Source organism: Gastrolobium bilobum, unplaced genomic scaffold (assembly GCF_033153095.1).
Source record: "Gastrolobium bilobum isolate Gb01-03AN ecotype WA unplaced genomic scaffold, APGP_CSIRO_Gbil_v1 utg16528, whole genome shotgun sequence".
Lineage (NCBI taxonomy): Eukaryota > Viridiplantae > Streptophyta > Magnoliopsida > Fabales > Fabaceae > Gastrolobium > Gastrolobium bilobum.
In genome coordinates, this window is record NW_026899812.1 from 13,306 (window position 1) to 31,276 (window position 17,971).

Consider the following 17,971-nt stretch of genomic DNA (forward strand, 5'->3'; position numbering starts at 1 on the left):
AGCATAGGCCACTACCTTTCGCTCCTGCATCAACACGCACCCTAATCCATACTTGGATGCATCACAATAAATCTCAAATCTCTTTTTTGGATCAGGAAACATCAAAACCGGTGCGGTAGTCAACTTGTCTTTCAACTCTTGAAAGCTCATATCACACCCAAGGGTCCATGCAAATGGCACCCCTTTTCGGGTCAACCTAGTCAATGACAAGACAATTCTGGAGAATCCATTAATAAATTGCCTGTAGTATCCGGCTAAACCCAGAAAACTCCGGATTTCAGTAACACTCTTGGGTCTTTCCTAATCCAACACGGCTTCTATTTTACTCGGATCAACAGCCACTCCTGTAGATGAGATGACGTGTCCAAGAAACTGGATCTCATGTAACCAAAACTCACACTTGGATGGTTTGGCATATAAATGATGCTCCCTCAAAATCTGTAAGACTATCTCCAAATGCTCTGCATGCTCTTCCTTACTCTTGGAGTAGATCAGAATATCACCAATAAATACCACAACAAACTGATCTAAATATGGTTTGAAGATTCGGTTCATATAACTCATGAACACGGCCAGGGCATTAGTAAGCCCAAATGGGATCACTAGATACTCATAGTGCCCATATCTGGATCGGAAAGCCATCTTCGGAATATCCTCTGTCTATACCCGGATTTGGTGATATCCAGAACGAAGATCAATCTTCGAGAACATTGAAGCACCCCTGAGCTGATCCAACAAATCATCGATGCGGGGTAGAGGGTACTTGCTCTTCACTATTACCTTGTTAAGTTGTCGGTAATCCATGCACAACCTCATAGTCCCATCATTCTTCTTCACAAAGATGACTGGTGCACCCCAAGGAGATACACTCAGTCTGATAAAGTTCTTATGGTATAATTCTTCTAACTGCTTCTTTAGTTCTACTAGCTCCACTGATGACATCCTGTATGGAGCCAATGAGATAGGCCCCACACCAGGTACTAAGTCGATTGAGAATTCAATCTCCCTTTCAGGTGGAAAATGGGGAATTTCTTCCGGAAATACGTCTTCAAACTCGCACATAATCGGAATATTAGCAGTAGGTTCTTTGGAGTCTCCTACGAGTTCTCCCAGGATAATGTATCTTGCATATCCCTCATCTAGAGCCTTATTTAACTGCGGTGCCATCAAGTACAAACTGTCCGGCTTCTCTCCTTTTGAAGAAAAGAAAATCCTCCTGCTACAACAGTCGAGCATCACACCATACCGAACCAGCCAATCCATACCCAATATAATATGTAGATTCATGCCCTCAAGCGCTATTCCAGGTCTCACATTCCTCTATTATTTTCTTCTCGTATCGCCCGAAAATCTTGCTGTCGTTGCAGATTATTACGAGTTTCCAATTCTGCAATTCGCTTCATGATCGCAGCAAATGCGTTATTAGCCAGTCGAGTATCCGGATCGGCTGATTGAGCAATGCAGGCAGCAAGATCCCCAGGATGCTGGGAAGGGTTGTTCCTTACTGGAGTTGTGATTGTGCAAGCCCCCTATCTCGACGCGCTGGAGTAGACGCGGTGTCTGAGATGTCGTCCTCAACCTGGACATGATCATAGTCCGCGTCGTTTCCTAGCTGGTTCTAAGGCCGATTTACCTCTTCCAGAACTGGATCCAGCGGTTGGTTCTGGTTCTGGGGTAACTGCTGGCTACTGCTCCTTGTCTGGATTGCCATCCTTTATCAGATTGGTGGGAACTTCAAATTCAGAGAAGAATTCCCCATAGATGGCGCCAATGTTCTGTCCTTGGGACAGAGATGTCCAGCCCAATAGGCTGGTATGTTTCTCTTAGATCTAGTGCACTCTCCAAGGTATCTATGAATGAGATACCCTTGAGTCAAGCAGATCACTGTGCACAGAATACTATGACAGCGTTAGCCAATGGGGTGTGTGTGCGCGCACAGTGACAACATAACAGTAAGAGAGAGAGCGTACGTACCTTTAGGGTTTACCTTATATTTATAGAGGTTACCTGTGGGTAGTGTGGATGGGCCTTTGGTGCCTCTGGTGAGGGCCCAGGCTTGCTTGTCATGCTGTTGTATTAGGATTAGTATCCTTGATGGATATCTACCCCTTATTAATATCAATCCATATCTTGGATTGCCCCTTGTTGGGCTTATCACTTAATAGGCCCCTTATATGGGTCCATAACACGCTCAATGATTTATTTAGCCCACAATCCAAGCTTTCATGAAAGAGCAAAGCACATAGACATAGATTCTTATTTGATTCGTGAAAATATCAATGATGGACTGATTTATCTTCTACCCATAGCTTCCGTAACCCAGCAGGCAAATCTTTTCACTAAAAGCTTGTCTGCATGTCCGTTTAAGAACTTGGTTAGCAATTTGGGTCTTTTAAATGTACATCTTTGAACTTGAAGGAGGGTGTTAAAATCAAAACTTCACCTCTTGTGCTACCCTGATATAAACTCGTGGACACTCTTTTTCATGCCAATACTTGTGCATGTGTACTATTTTATTTAATATGTTACTAAATGATTATGTGAGTCAGTTAATTCGATAGCATCTCTTCCTGTTGAGTTAGTTTTTCCCAATAGAAGATATAATGTTGGCATATATTTGGAGCATTGTTAGCTCCTTTTATAATTTTTTATTCATTATTTTTTTACTCAATTGAAGTTCATTTTCTCTCTTCTGATTCATTAGGTTTTGATAAGCACTGCTTATTGAGAAAATTTGATCAATACACAAACCCTGATCCAGGAAAGGGTAATTGAAAATTAAAATAGTCATTAATAATTGTTTCAAAATAAGTTGTAGAATATACATTTACAATCAGAACTTAGCATATGGATCAAGTGATAATGGGTTGTTCAAGCTTAACCAGTTGTCTCAAGTTTAAGTCATAAGAAATGTAGTTATGTTAAAACTTGGTTGGGAGAATTTTTCACCTAAGTGATCCTACCCGGCTCAAATTGGATTAGTCGAGTAATCAATAAATTAATGGATAATATTCAAAAATATACATTTAAATTCTTAAACAAAAATAAGGAATTAACACCTATTGGAGTTTGCATGCATACCTTGCTTATCTCAATATATGAATGCCACGTTAGTGAACAATAACTTTCAATAATTTATTGGCACTTGTTCATGAGTAACTTTTAGGAGCAATTAGTATTTTTCTATCCGTGCGTATAGATAAATGATTTCAATATTGAAATATTTTCGGGAGAATTTAAAGTGACTTGTAATGAAAATGATTTATTTTGTATGTTGAAACAAGGGATTTAAAAATTCTAAATTATTTTTATTTAGATTCATTTTTATATCTTCAAAATTACATTTAAAATAATGGAAGGAAGAGAAATGAAGAGAGTGATGCGAATTGCTGAAGTGATATTTGGCTCGTGTTTCTAAGATTGATGCAATTAACTAAGTGAACCTCTTCAAAAACATGCCTTATGTTCAAATTATGTTTCAAATTTTAGTCTTTTTGAAGAGAATTTAAATAATTTGTGTGATAAACTTGTTATTTTGACAAGGAATCAAGACTTTAATGTTAAAGATAATGCCCTCAATTCTTGCTTCAAGAACTTCCATTTCTATTGACCAAGAAGTAAAGACGGACATGAGTTGGCATCTTTCCAAACCTATAAAAGGACTGTTAAGTATCAATTGGAAAGATGCATAGGAGAATTTGGATTGAAATTTTAATTTTATGAGCAACTATTCAAATAATGAATTTAAATAATAAAAGAATTTTACAAATTTGAATTTCTTTACATTTTAATTTTTCTTTAAAATTTGAAAATTCAATCTCTTTTGGACCTAACTCTAGGTCCATTATCCACTTGGCTCACTAAGGGAGAAACCCTAGGCTCCTTGGGACACCTTAGAAAACACTTCTTATAAGTAAGAGTCTTCACTTTCACTCAATTTACAAGGGTAATTATCTTACCATTACACTCCATTCCTCTTACACTCATTGAATTGCATTAGAGTTCCTGGTGGTGCAAGACCCCAATATTCCACTGTAGCACATGGAGGAGCCATATTCACCCATCGGGAGGCTTGCATCAATGGAAGTTCAAGCGAAAACTCACAAATTGTTCAGGTATACATATATGAATATTGGAGTAATCAGTGAGAACTGATAAATTTCTATTCCCGCATTAAACGTAGGAAGCACACTCAACCTAATCCATAAGTCAAAAATAAAATCCTTGAATTTTTGTCTCTTAATTCTCAACATAAGGTATCTCTGAATTCAATACTGGATCTAAGTCTGAGCATACATTTTGCGACAAGATTTGACTCCCCATATTGATTATAATTGATGATTTTAGAATCTTATGTTTTGATTCTCAAATTGATTATAACCTAGGCCCTTGAAATTTTACAATCAAATTTTTAAAAATATCTTGTTCAATGTAAATTTCTACATCATAGACCTCAAGCAAACGAGATCCATCTATTTTCCCCAAGAACTTGGCTCATGACACGACGATCTTTTTTAATTTTATTCATTTCTCCTAAGATTAGCCACCATCCTATGGCAGATAAACTTAGGATTAATTTAATATTATATTGTGACAAATTGTGCCAAGTTGTAATTCATGCAAAGCATGATTTTTGACTGACATCAAATGATCATTATGGCTATTAAACTTCGGGAGATGATAGCTTTAATGGAAATTCTCATTCTGCTATTTCCAATTAGGCCTATTCATATATTGATTTAATAGCTTTAACAATGATTGGGTGCAAAATTCTTTTTGTGAACAATAAAATTTTCACTGCATAACATATACATAGCAGCACCTCGATTACAAGCAAGTCATCTCAGCCCCAAGAGGCCATCTTGGTGAGTGGTAAGGTTGGTTGCTTAATAACATATAAATGGTTCTCTCTTAAATCTCATTTTCATTTTCTTTTGACTATAGTTTTTTTATAAGCAACCTAACAACTGAATTATGACATCTTTCTTGCAAGTTGGTATGTCTCATTAAGGCATCTATTGCAACGTACCCACAAAAGACCTAGTAAGTTTAAGCACATCTTCAAAGCCCTATCTCAGATGGGTGATCTCCCGTAAGATATTGCTTGTTGAGGTAGTTAGTTTAAGCCCCATCTCATATAGATGATCTTATGTAAATCCTTGCTAGTTAAGGAAGTCGGTTCAAACTCTTATCTCGGATGGGTGATCTTCCATGTAACTTTGCTAGTTGAGACAATTAGTTAGAGCCTTAAATTAGTTGAGTGATCTTCAAAAGTCCTATCTTGTTTAGGCATACTAAAGTCCCAACTCGTTTTTGCACATTATTAATGTTTTTTTGTTATTACCTGTCGAGATATTAACTTCTTAAGCTTCAAACTCAAATGAAAGGCTTTGACCTCGAACCTAGTATTCCAAGATGCAAATTGTATTTGCAACCTAGCATGCAACCTAACTCCACTACAGACTTCTCCAAACTGGGCCAACATATCTTATAAACTCGGTATCCAAGAAGTGAAACACTAAGCTTAGAGGCTTTTATTTTGGACCTAATTCTAGGCTCATTATCCACTTGAGCCATTAAAGGGGAAATCCTAGGCTCCTTAGGACTCCATGAAGGCCACCTTTTATAAGCAAGAGTCTTGACTCTCACTCAATAACTACAAAGGTAACTATCTTTCAATTACACTTCATTCCTCTTACTGACTTGAATATCAGAGTGCCTGTAAGTGCAACACCCTCTTATTTCTTTTTTTTTTTTTTTTTTTGGTATAACCTGGAGGTATCCCTATTCAACCTCCTCCGGTCACCTTGTCCTCGGGGTACGGCCCTGTAGGCTAGCCCCTCATTGGAACAGCGGGTGCATTGAACTTCGCTACCGGAGGAAGTATGAGACTAATCCCCCAATTCGAGGAGGGAGACACATCCTCTGGCTCCTAAAGATTTTCCAAGAATTTGCTTGAGGCAGGGTTTGAACCCCTGACTCAAGCAAACCCTTGAGAGCGCAGTTGCCAACTGAGCTACCCTTGGGGATTTACACCCTCTTATTTCATCAGAGCATATGGATGAGCCATTTTCATGCATCGACATGTCTACATCAATGAAAGCTAGAAGCACAACCTCGCAACTCATCCAGGTATACATATATCTAAACACCATTCAAACACAATCTTAATAATCTCGTTCAATGAATAAATAATTTGAGGTCATGTTAAAAGATAATGGTTTAGAAACATTGAATTATACTTATTAAATATTTCTAATTACTTATTTAAGAAAGTAATTAATACTTTTTACATTTTTAAGTTAGACTTCAAGGAGTTGTTTCTTTTTTTTGGAGTTACCCAACCCTAATTACCTCTTTGAGGCGAGTTGGCTCCCTCCGGTATCCCCACAAGCTTCGACTCTTTGAGCTGGCTATGAGACTAATCCAGAGTGCGGGGGTTAGTGATGGCTAAAGGTTCAGCCCCCTCTCCAAGAATGCATTCAGCAGGAATCGAACACATGTCCAACTCCACTAACTCAGCGCAAGAACCAACACCCGTTGGGTAAGGAGTTGTTTCTTTATCTACCCAAATTTGTATTCCGACCTTTCTTTTGTGGGTAATTTATTCATAATATGTTAAATGCTTTAATTTTTATTAATAAGTTTTGAAGATATCAAATCAAGAGCCTAGGCCTACTGGGCCAATGGTTATTTTGATGATTGACGGTGTTTGATTGAATGGGCTGGAAAGCCCAGTCACACAACGACTCGTAGACGACTTGCTGCCCCTTATTTTGTATTCTTTGAGTCTGTGACAAGAAAATGAAAAAGTGGAATCAATATGCATAGAGGTAATTAGCATCGCCCCCTTGTCGAAGTTTCTCGAAAGATCATCGCCTTGAACAACGGTGACGGTGAGAACTTTTTTCACCCCTCTCTCTCTCTATACATATATATTACTCTACTTTATTACTATTCATTTCCACCAAAATCTCTCTAGAATCTTCCAACGCAGATCTTATAAGCTATTTTTCTCTTCCAATACTTTTTCCCTTACTCCTTTTCTGTTTCGTTGCTCTCATCTTCTCAGTAGCGAGGGGAACTTCCCTTACTCATCAAGGTGAGTTAGTTCCCTGTTGTGAAATATCTGTCATACTTGAATCGCTGTTTTTGATTATTATTTGCATTGTAATTACGGTGGCTACTTGAATCATATTTTGAAATTTGATGAATTTTTTTTTTGTGTGCGTGTTGATGATAACTGGACTATCAAAGTCTGATCAACCTTTGAGTCATTCATACACTTATTTGGCGTAACGAACCTGAAATTAATTTTTGCGTCTTTGTTGTGTTCTGTATATTTTTTTTATTGGATATGATCCTTTTCTGTGCCTTATTGGCGTGTCTTGATTGCATATGCATTAGAAGACATTATTGTGTTTGGATTAAAGCATCAACGTCTGGTAGTTCCCAAAACCTAATTGATATGTCGAATGACACTGAGGTTATTTATGAGTTGTTTAGACGAGGAAAGTGATGACTGATGCATAAGATAATCATATTTTATATTTGCGTTACTGAGGCAATTTTTAGTTTACTGGATTTTATAATTTAATGACTGAAAATGAAGATTTGCTGAGTTTTACATATTGCATAACTCTTGCACACGGATGTATTAGATATGTTTTATCACTGATCATAGTCATACAAGCATGGTGTTTTCTCGTGTGCTTTTTCTGCATGGACCTGTTTATGGTCAAAGTAGAATACTCTATATTGCTACATGGTTGTGAAGTTATGCGTTTGGTCATCTTCTGATGCCTCGATGAAATACCTTCTGATTAATATGGGCCTACATTTGCATTGTGTTGCAGTTACTTTGGTATCTTTATTGCGTGGTTAGTTCTGTTGAATTCCTAGGTCCAAGACTTTGCAGCTGAACAAATAGCATGGCGGGTCAGAGCTCCAATGAAGGCTCCAGTATTGGCAATATTTCAGAGGGTTCAGAATCAACTGTTCAGCTCAATATCAAGACTCTAGATTCTCGTATCTACAGTTTTCAAGTGGAAAAAAATGTGAGCTATAATCTCCATTCCCGTGATTCTTGTGTTTTTCAAGCCCTTTTTTGTGGTAATATCTGTAGGTTAGAGCATAACTCTGGAGCTGGTCTTCAATATTATTTCAGATGCCTGTTTCGTTGTTCAAAGAGAAAATTGCAAATGAAATCGGTGTCCCAGTAAGTCAGCAACGGCTGATTTTTAGAGGAAAGGTCTTAAAGGATGAGCACGTTCTTTCTGAGTATCGTATCCTTTAAATTGTAGATTTTTTTTTTCATCGGATTCATGCTTAGTTGATCTGGATGTTTCTTAGTTTTAAGATGATTTTCTATCTTGTAAGTAAAGTACATTCAATATTTTCTCTTTATTCAACATCCTTATTAGTTTGGCTTTTAAAAAAACTTGGATTGCATGGCTGAAGGAAATGCTATGGCTTGAAGCAGAATTTTTTTTAAATGTTGAAATGGGTTTGTGTTTGAAATCAAACTATGGTGTTTATCTATTTATTTTCTAACATAATCCTTAACCATTTAAGATGTTGAGAATGGGCATACATTGCATTTAGTTGAAAGACAACCAAATCAGTCACAAGCTTCTGGTACGAGTTCTGGGGAGCCAACTGGTACTGGTACAAGTGGTAACCGAGGTATAACTGAAGGCTGCATTCATGTTCTTTTTTTTCTTTTTTCTCCTTCCAGGTTTTAAGAATTTTTTTGTAGATCAAGTTTCTGTTGTACTATGCTAATAATGATAAGTTTTATTATTTGGAAGGTAATGATGTAGGCTCAGGGGCTTCTCGTAATCGTGTTGGGCAAATTTCGCACAGTGTTGTTCTTGGGACTTTTAATGTGGGGGAACAAGGTGAAGGCATTGTTCATGACCTCAGTCGGGTTCGTTACTTTTGCATATATCTTGAGTAGTTCATGTTCATGAGTTTTATTCTATTAGTCTTCAGATAGGTGTTGGCCGTAATGGTTTGCTTTGTTATTGCCTGAAATACATTATGGATTGTTGTATTATGTTTTCAGGTTATTGGGGCAGTTTTGAATTCTATTGGAAATGGTGGCCAGAACACAATTAGTGTTCCTAATGCTACACAAACGTCTTCGGTGTGTATCACTTTTTGCTTGAAAAGATACCCTTTTGCTATATTTTCTATCATTTGTGTGATTTAACTGGGTTATGATATGCACATACATAATTTTCTTATTCATGAATGACTCTGAATTAAGTTCACAGCCATTTTATTGCCCAGGCTACTAATCTTCTTCTGTTATGAGATTCTCCTTGCAATATTGCATGGTAAATATTGTGTAGGTTCTTTCTGCTTGTCCATTTTAATTTGATCTCCTTAGATCATGAAGCAATCATGTGTTGTGGTATCTATTTCAGGTGGCTTATGTTTCTTAGTGTACAATGTTTTCACTGATTGCTCTTATAGTATTATTTCTCAAGTACCTTATGAATGATTATTTATCTAATTTTGGAATCTTTATTTTCCCTTTTTTTTTTTTGGGGCTTGGGTACAATGATAGATTTTTATTTTTCCTTATGACACTATCATGGCATGGTTAAATCCTCTATTTGTTATCGTCAGTTTAATTTTGAGATAGAATGGGTGCAGAACACACTGTTTTCCTTTCAAGTTAGTAATGTTGTTTTGCTACATGCTTCCTGCAATATATGTCGTTTGAACTAAGTTGGTGTGCATCTAAACCGGGCCCAATCCATCCTGTCAGGCTCCACCAGGGAATGGAACTGAAGAAATGAATGCTGGAAATCAAAACCTAGCAGGAAATCAGGCACAGTCCGGGCAGACATTTCCTGTTCAAGCATTCCAATCTCTGTCTCAAGTTGTTCAGATTCCTATGGCTGCAGGAGCTATACCCGCTCCTTCTCTCAATGCAGTAGGAACATAGTCTCTCTTCTTCATACCCTCTTAATTTTGTTTTCTTGAAATTTAATGCATTCTTGATAACATTGAACTTTTTTTCTTCTTCATTTCAGCCAATTCCTCATTCATTGAACACACTGTCTGAGTTTATAAATCACATGGAACAGACACTATCACAATATGGTGATGATGTTGAAACTGTAGCCCTTTTATTTTAAATTGAAAGGAAGTTGAAATATTTAGATTTGCTTATGCAGGTTATGCACCGAATCTGTCTTCAACTAATCCTGGAAATCAACGAGTTGAATTGCCATCCAATGCACAAGGGTTGCCGACACTTGAAGCGCTAAGCACTGTCTTGCGTCGTGCAGAACAGTTGCTTGGTGGTCACGCTGTTGCTGCGCTATCTGTAATTAACACATCCCATTTTCAAATATTCATCTTTTCCCCTTAATGATATAAATATTTTTTTACTGTCTGCAATCATTGGATATTTGTTGTCAGTATAAGTCTTACTGGCAGGAAGGCTTGTGAATTATAGATTTACTAAAAAAGAAAGGTGGTTGGAAGTTGCATAGGATAATCCTAAGTACTAATTTTAGGCACAATGAACTGTGGCACTCTTTAACCAGTTGTTCCTTAAAAGCATTAATGCGCAATATATTCGTGTTTGGAGGAAGTAAAACGGTGTCAAAATGACTGGCATTTTAGTATGCTTATTTTAGAGATTGATGGTAAAAAAAATTTATTTATGTGAACTGAATAATTGGGAACCTTCTTACTTTCCTCTGCTAGGTACCTCGTCTGCAATAAACTTGTTGTATCTAACTAAACCTTCACTTCTATGTGTGGAAATTCACTAATCTTAACAGGGCTTGATCTTTAATGGACTATGATAAGACCTGCATATTTATCGATCATGTCAGCTGATTAATTGAGGGATCTTGACACATCTTAGTCTGTTTTGTCAGTTAAACCTGGTTTGGATGTCAGGGCAAATCCAGTTGAGATTAGATTAGAAGATGTCTTAGTATTTGAGAGATGTATTTATTGCATACTCTCTTGCTAGATACAACCTCAAATCTTCTGATATCTTTCTGTCCATCCCTGACTACATATGTTGATGCAATAATACATAAATCTCTAACAGAATCTGAGTCTAAAAATATTTTTGTTTAACACAATGTTGTTATCATGATGAAGTACATATATGAATTGTAGAATTCATTAGTTTGAACTAGCCTGACTATCTTCACCCTTTATCTTATCTGATCATGTTTTACTTGTATTTTGCTACCGTAGCACATTGCAGGACGATTGGAGAGAGAGGGTACTTCTTCTGATCTACATATGAGGGGTCAAATACAGTCAGAGTCAATGCAAATAGGACTTGCTATGCATCATTTGGGTGCACTTCTACTTGAACTCGGCCGAACAATGTTGACACTGCATATGGGACAGGCTTCTGTATGTTTTTATTCTTTTCTTAAGTGATTTGATTTACTTTATCATGTTAACATATTGTTCATGATCATATTCTAATTTCAGGCAGAATCTGTTGTTAATGCTGGACCAGCAGTTTATATTTCTCCTTCAGGGCCAAATCCTATTATGGTGCAGGTTTTTCATTTATTTCGATCGATCCTGGTTTTGTAAATGGTGATTCTATGTGGCAGTTCATTTATTTAAGCATTTAAGCATTATATGATGTTTCGATCAGGTTGATTAACATGGAATAAACTTTTTGTTGTTGATATTTCAAACCTGGAAAGTGGAATTGTACATGATTACTTTGGTTTAACGTCAAATAGATTGTTGATAAATGATTGAAGATTGAAAGACAGTTGATGACCGCTTTTATTTCAATACCTTGTCCTAGTAATACTGTTTCATGAAAATATTCTTTTTGCAACATAAGCCTTCAAAACTATTTCTTCGCTCTCTTAATATAGGAAATTGTTTTGATGTTGAACTTGACTCTTTACAGTTGACATATTACACTATATGCTTAAGATTTCATGTCTTCAGAAACAATATAATCTAAATTCCTGCCGATATGCAAGGGAAAAATGGTTAATATTCGTTGAATTAGGTTGTAAATTGTGACCTCTGTCATGTAACTTTAATAGATAGTTCATGAAAGAAGGGATATTTTTACAGTCTGATTATATTTTTTTACATTTTTTTGTATACAGTAAGTTACAGCTGTATGATACATAAGGAAAGGAGAAATCAGTTAACATCTTTTTGGGATGGAAAATGAACTTTTGCAAGAGAAAAAAGAGAAAATTTATAACTAGTACTGGGGGCAAGATATCTTCAAAAGCAGGCTAGACAAGAGATAACAAGGAAGTTGAAAAAATTAATAATGCAGCAAGGCTGTCCAGTCTATCTGTATAGATAAAACTTGTCTTAGAAAATTGAAGGCTTCAGTCCATATATGGTTTTCCTGGAACACAACACGAATTTTATTGTGTCAGGTCTTGTCAACATGAACACTACGGTTTTGTCAATGAATTTGAAAACGGGTTGACCCAAATACGAATTTCTTATGTTGCGTCAATGGGTCGTGTTGAAAATTGCTACCTCTAATGGTGCGAGAGCAAGTTCAGGTTGCTAAGCCCTTTTGTATATAACAATGGGGCCATGGGCTTCATCTGTTTTGTCTCTTCTTAACTGATTGTTAATGCCTCAAACTGCAATTAGGAAAACACCCCATTTTGGGTTGTCGAATCCTGATCATGGTTCACTGGGGTGGGTAATTGTGTTTGTTCATATTGGTGCAAGGTTGACCATGAAGTCTGCTGCATATTTGATGATCTCTGAGAACCTTGTTCTTAACTGTGTGGATTGGTTTATAGTTTTTACATTGATCGTTTCTGGTTATGCTGATATTATGCTATTTTCAGCCCTTTCCACATCAGACAAGCTCCCTCATTGGTGGTCCTGTTCCTTCTTCAACTCCTGCAACATTAGGCGGTACTGGGAGTGCTCCTAGGAACGTAAACATTCATATACATGCTGGTAAATAAAAACTAATTGTACTTCTATGGTTGTACCTATGAACTATACAACTTCTACTAATTGTGCTTCCTACTAGGTGCGTCTCTTGCACCAATTCTTTCAGCAATCAGTTCTAGGCCAAATAATGGGGAAGGGACAAGAGGTGAACACCGAAATGAGCCTGGCTCTAGTGATTCAAGTTCTGCACGGGTATTACCTATTAGAAATGTCATAGCAGGAACTCTTCCATCACACCCTCCTGGTGTTGGAGTTGCTAGTAGCACACAAACTGGTTTTGGTGTTTCTATTTCACAGCCACCACCTGACTCAGCTCCATTGTCGTCTGTTAGAAACTTTGTTGGTAATATGCAAGGAGATTACACATTTCTGTCAGATGGTTACCAATTTATTGTTTAATTATATGTAGACTCTCAATGCAGTAGTATTTAATTTTCAAAACTGTTTTGCATTCAATCAGGTCAAATGGAATCAACTAGCAGGGACTTGTCTTCTGGGTCTGAATCAAGACCTGCTCTGGGAAATGAACGGCTAGATACCATAGGGATGAATGGCTTTGGGGCTGCCAGTACATCTTCAGCTGGCTGTGCATCTGAAAGTGGGGTACAGAAGGTAGTAATTTTGCCCATACCTGGTGATATATCTGTCCCTTACAAGCATAGATTTTAATTTACTGAAATTTTCCTCTCAATCACAACCAGCCCCAAAATGAGGCAGTCCAAACCTGTAGTAATGATGATAGAGATGTTTTGGTCGACAAATTTGTTTCGAGTTCTTCCAATCAAGATTTGCAAAGTTGTTCTAGTGGAGAAACAATAGTAAAATCAGAAAAAGTACATGATGCTCCATCTGTAAGTGAAAGACAAGATGTAACTGTACCTGCCAAAGCTGCTCCACTAGGATTGGGTATGAGTGGTTTGGAACGCAAGGTGAGCTTATTGGTTATTATTTTTTGAATAAGAAGCTAAATTTCCCAATTGATGTAGCATGCTATGTAAATTGATTTGTTTGCTGTGTTGTTGGAATGCTATTTGCATAGTGTTTGAAAGGCTGCTGGATGAGTCTTCCTCTTCCCTTTGAATTTATATATTTACTTCCCCCCTTTTTTATTGAAGTTATGTTCTATTATGCTTGCCGGAGCAGTTTTCTCTCCCTACTCCAACACATTGTATTATCCTGAATGTGTTGCTATCAACATCAACATCACCTTTATCCCAAATTAGTTGAGATTGGTGGTAGATGAATCCAAATGAAAAATATGAAAAGATTGAGGAAAAACAAAAAAAAAAGGATGAAAAAAATTAAGAAATAAAATTATATAAGTAACAACTAAAAAATAGAAAAAAATAGCAATAAACAATTAAAAAGAAAAATAAAATAAAGTGAAAAAAAGATAAATACGAGAAAAAAAACAGATGAGAGAAAAAAGAAAGTAAAAATAGGAATAAAAAAAATTGAAGAAATAAGAGGAAAATAAATAAATAAGAGAAAAAAAAACCTTTAAAAATCGGTACAGGTGATATACAAGGCTTAGGATTCTGATACTGTGCCTTTGCAAATGAAGAAAATATTTTACTATGTACTAATTAGAAACTGAAAACATATAGATTCAGAATGTGGTTATTTTATGACACTGGTTTGTCAGATACCCTCTTAGGTATTAGAATATATACTTTGATGTTGATGGAGCCATTCTGCAGTTTAACATTGAATTTTTTTAATAAGCTATCATAATTCGGAAGTTAATATGATGTAGCAATTTTAAAACATTCTTTTGACCTGAAGCTAATTTGTTGCACATCCAAGGCTGTGCATCAAATTTTAGACATAATTCAGAGGTTAATATGATGTAGCAATTTTAAACAGATTCTTTTGACCTGAAGTTAATTTGATGCACATCCAAGGCTGTGTTATAATCAATGTATGGGGATTTTTATAAAAAGCTGTATGGAGATTTCATTTGTCATGGTAAACACAGATTGGTTGTGCTCCCAACCCTATGAAGATAAAGCATCCTGGGGTGAAAGTCTCCCCATTCCACCCCGTTTTTTCAAAAGTTATTTTGTGTTGGGCTTGCCTTGATTTTTCTGTCAATATTTGTCTTTCTATAAAGAATTATTTCAACCCAAAACCTTAAGGTGTTGGGCGAGGGCATTTTTAATGGTTTATATTATTCTCTAACACACCCGCTTACTCAAGAGCCCTTTGGGCTTGAAGCGTGGATTACATGGGCCCAATTTGTTTTTTGGTTTACCTTGTGCTTATTTAATTCCACTTAGAATGTGGAGGGTGGTGAGGATCGAACTCATGATCTCATGGTCACTGAAGCTCTGATACCATATAAAGAACTATTTCAACCCAAAACTTTGAGGTGTTGGGTGAGGGCTTTTTTAATGGTTTATATTATTCTCTGACACTTTCTAAATTTTTTACTTACACGCGTGGGAAATGGGGATATTGATTTACTTGTAATATGAGATGATTTCAGAGGATGAAAAAATAAAAAAACAAGTCATTTGGAGCCAGCAATATGTTGTCACAAAATAGAAAACATCAAATATTGAACTGCATGGAGTGTGTTACGTAATTTTTGACACATAAACAGTAATGGAATTGTAACATGACACATTTGTGCTTATCACAGAGCCTTGGTGAACTTGATTTGAAACTTCTACATCTCGTGCCCTTTATCACATTACATGACTATTCTTTACTCTTATCCTTCATAAATTTGTGTGCCAAAACAGAGGCGAACAAGACTTCATCCTCCTGTAAGTAAAGGTGCTGATGATGGATCATCCAGTTCTTCTGTCAATCAAAGTCAGCAAACCATAACAGATGGTCAGCGGATATTGCAAAATCTTGCAAGTCATGGATCTGCTGTGAATTCGAGAAATGCCAATGGACCATCCGAGCGGCCCTTTCCCTCTAGTGATAGCCAGATTGATGTGGCTGGTTTGATGTCTCAGGCTTTACATAGCCCTGCTTCACAACAAACCAGAGTCAACTCACCTGATGTCTTGAGGAATATGTTGCAGCAGTTCACACAAAGCCCACAGTTAATGAGCGCGGTGGATCAAATGGCACAACAGTTGGGCAGTCAAGATATGGGTAATATGTTGCAGCAGTTCACACAGAACCCACAGTTAATGAACACGGTAGATCAAATGGCACAACAGTTCGGCAGTCAAGATGTGGGGAGTATGTTTGCTGGAATGGAAAGAGGACAGGGTGGTGGTATTGATTTGTCAAGGATGGTTCAACAGATGATGCCTATTGTATCTCGAGCCTTTGGTGGGGGAATTCCTCCCTCACCATTCTCTGCTGCTGAACCAGAACCCCATGCACCAAACAGAGATGGAACACTTAACAGAGATGAAAATTCTGATGATCAAAGTTTACAGGTTTGTATACATGTGCTAACAGAAAGGCATTGGCTGTATTGCTGCACTTCCATGTTTTATTGTTTGCTTTTGCAAGCCTTTTCTTATCTTCGTCTTATTTGTCTGGTCTGCAATGGGATGTAATTAAATTTATTTGCCCATGGTTGGCCCATTGTTCACTTTACAAAATAGTCATTGGATGTATTGATGTGCTAAACAAAAGGGTCATTTGATTACTCCCTACTTTGTGTATTTTAATGACTCTAGGATGTTTTAAAAAAAATTTGACTACGAAGAACATAAATATGATCTAACTAACTATTTGTAAGTGAACATAAAATGTTTCTTTGAATAAAAGACGCAAGTTCAAATATTTTTTTGGGGGAATACCTAAGCACTGTTACCCATTTATTTTCTAAGCTGAAATGCTATATTAGTAGTTCTATTATGACTGTTTCCTTATCTTGTACATATTCCAGCTTGACCTTCAACTAGTGGCAGAGAGGATTGAGCGCCTGAGTCCACCTACAGATGTTTTCCGTGCTGTAGCTGAACATGCTGTCGAGCTGTCTGGCGGTGGAAATATTTCTGATGATCTTATAAATGAGTTATGCAACAATGAGAGTCTTGTCAGCGTAAGTATTTGTTTGTGTATGTCTTAGTGCACTGAAAGCTGCTGGTTGCACCGAATATGTTGATAAGCCAACCACTTCTTTTAAGCTTCTGCTTAATGATTTGTGCACAACCTCTTCAAAAATTGACTTTGTTTTTGCAGGAGTATGTGGAGATGTTGCGATATGATGCAAGTCAGCTACTTAAGGGAGATTCTGAGCCGGACAACTCCTAATTCAAGTTTCTGTGGATATTTACTTTCTGCTTTATTGCTTCTATTGCGTGTCGCAACTTTTTTGACGGATCATTTTGACGTGTTGCCCCTCTCAAAAAGTAAAATGAGTTTCGGCGTGTTGTGTCCCCAATAATTTGTTGTTCTGGATCATTTTGACGGACTTCCAGATCATGTGTGAAAATTTAAATATACACCACATGCCTGTGAGTTGTTTCAAATGTAACAGTAAAGCGTATAAGAGCCTCTGCTGTTATTCATACTCTGTTATGTCTTTCTGACTATATCGTCATTTGGACTCATTTTGGACTTATCAAATAGTCTTGTACATCTTGTGCTTTCGTTATTTTGTTTTGATTTTTGTTTAGTTTGTTTCTGTTTGTTTGGGGGAGAGGTGAATTGTTCATTCTTAACTTATACTAGAACGGAGAATAATATATTTTAAGGACCCTACAATTTGTCCGTTGAAGTCTATTATAGCTACCTTTTGTAAAGTGCACTGATGCTATTTTGCCTTGCTATACCAGTGGGTGCCAGCTTCTGAAGCTCCAGTAAGTTGCAACTTGGCTTTTTGTGAAATTTTTTTTTTGGGCCTTGTGGGATATATTTTTATCACGTGATTGAAGGATTCAAGTCTTGTTGACTGAGTCAACGGTGCCAATCTCCGACATCAGGTATTTGGTCATGTGGTAAAAGTACGCGAGTCTAGTTGACTCGTGCTAGAAATAGGGCCTAATAGTGAGATTTTACTGTAGCATTTTAAAAAATATTTGAGGGTCATGGTATATTT

The 17,971-nt window shown here is 36.9% G+C and overlaps 1 protein-coding gene across 2 annotated transcripts; it reads left to right on the plus strand.

Annotated features, from left to right (window-relative positions):
* The first annotated feature begins 6,952 nt into the window (after window positions 1–6,952).
* On the plus strand, window positions 6,953–17,667 carry LOC133293734 (uncharacterized). Of its 2 annotated transcripts, XM_061492333.1 has the most exons (18): window positions 6,953–7,102; window positions 7,857–8,057; window positions 8,168–8,285; window positions 8,575–8,685; window positions 8,811–8,929; window positions 9,068–9,148; window positions 9,779–9,946; window positions 10,047–10,116; window positions 10,191–10,342; window positions 11,236–11,400; window positions 11,482–11,553; window positions 12,843–12,957; window positions 13,034–13,297; window positions 13,415–13,566; window positions 13,656–13,883; window positions 15,702–16,358; window positions 16,817–16,972; window positions 17,113–17,667. In XM_061492333.1, exons 2-18 carry the CDS (start codon window positions 7,932–7,934, stop codon window positions 17,182–17,184), a joined length of 2,826 nt encoding a protein of 941 aa, XP_061348317.1. In that variant the 5' UTR covers window positions 6,953–7,102; window positions 7,857–7,931; the 3' UTR covers window positions 17,185–17,667. The 2 variants fall into 2 exon arrangements, with proteins under 2 accessions (XP_061348317.1, XP_061348318.1); XM_061492334.1 differs by lacking the exons at window positions 6,953–7,102; window positions 7,857–8,057; window positions 8,168–8,285 and having other exon boundaries at window positions 8,811–8,900; window positions 17,113–17,665.
* The last annotated feature ends 304 nt before the right edge of the window (window positions 17,668–17,971 follow it).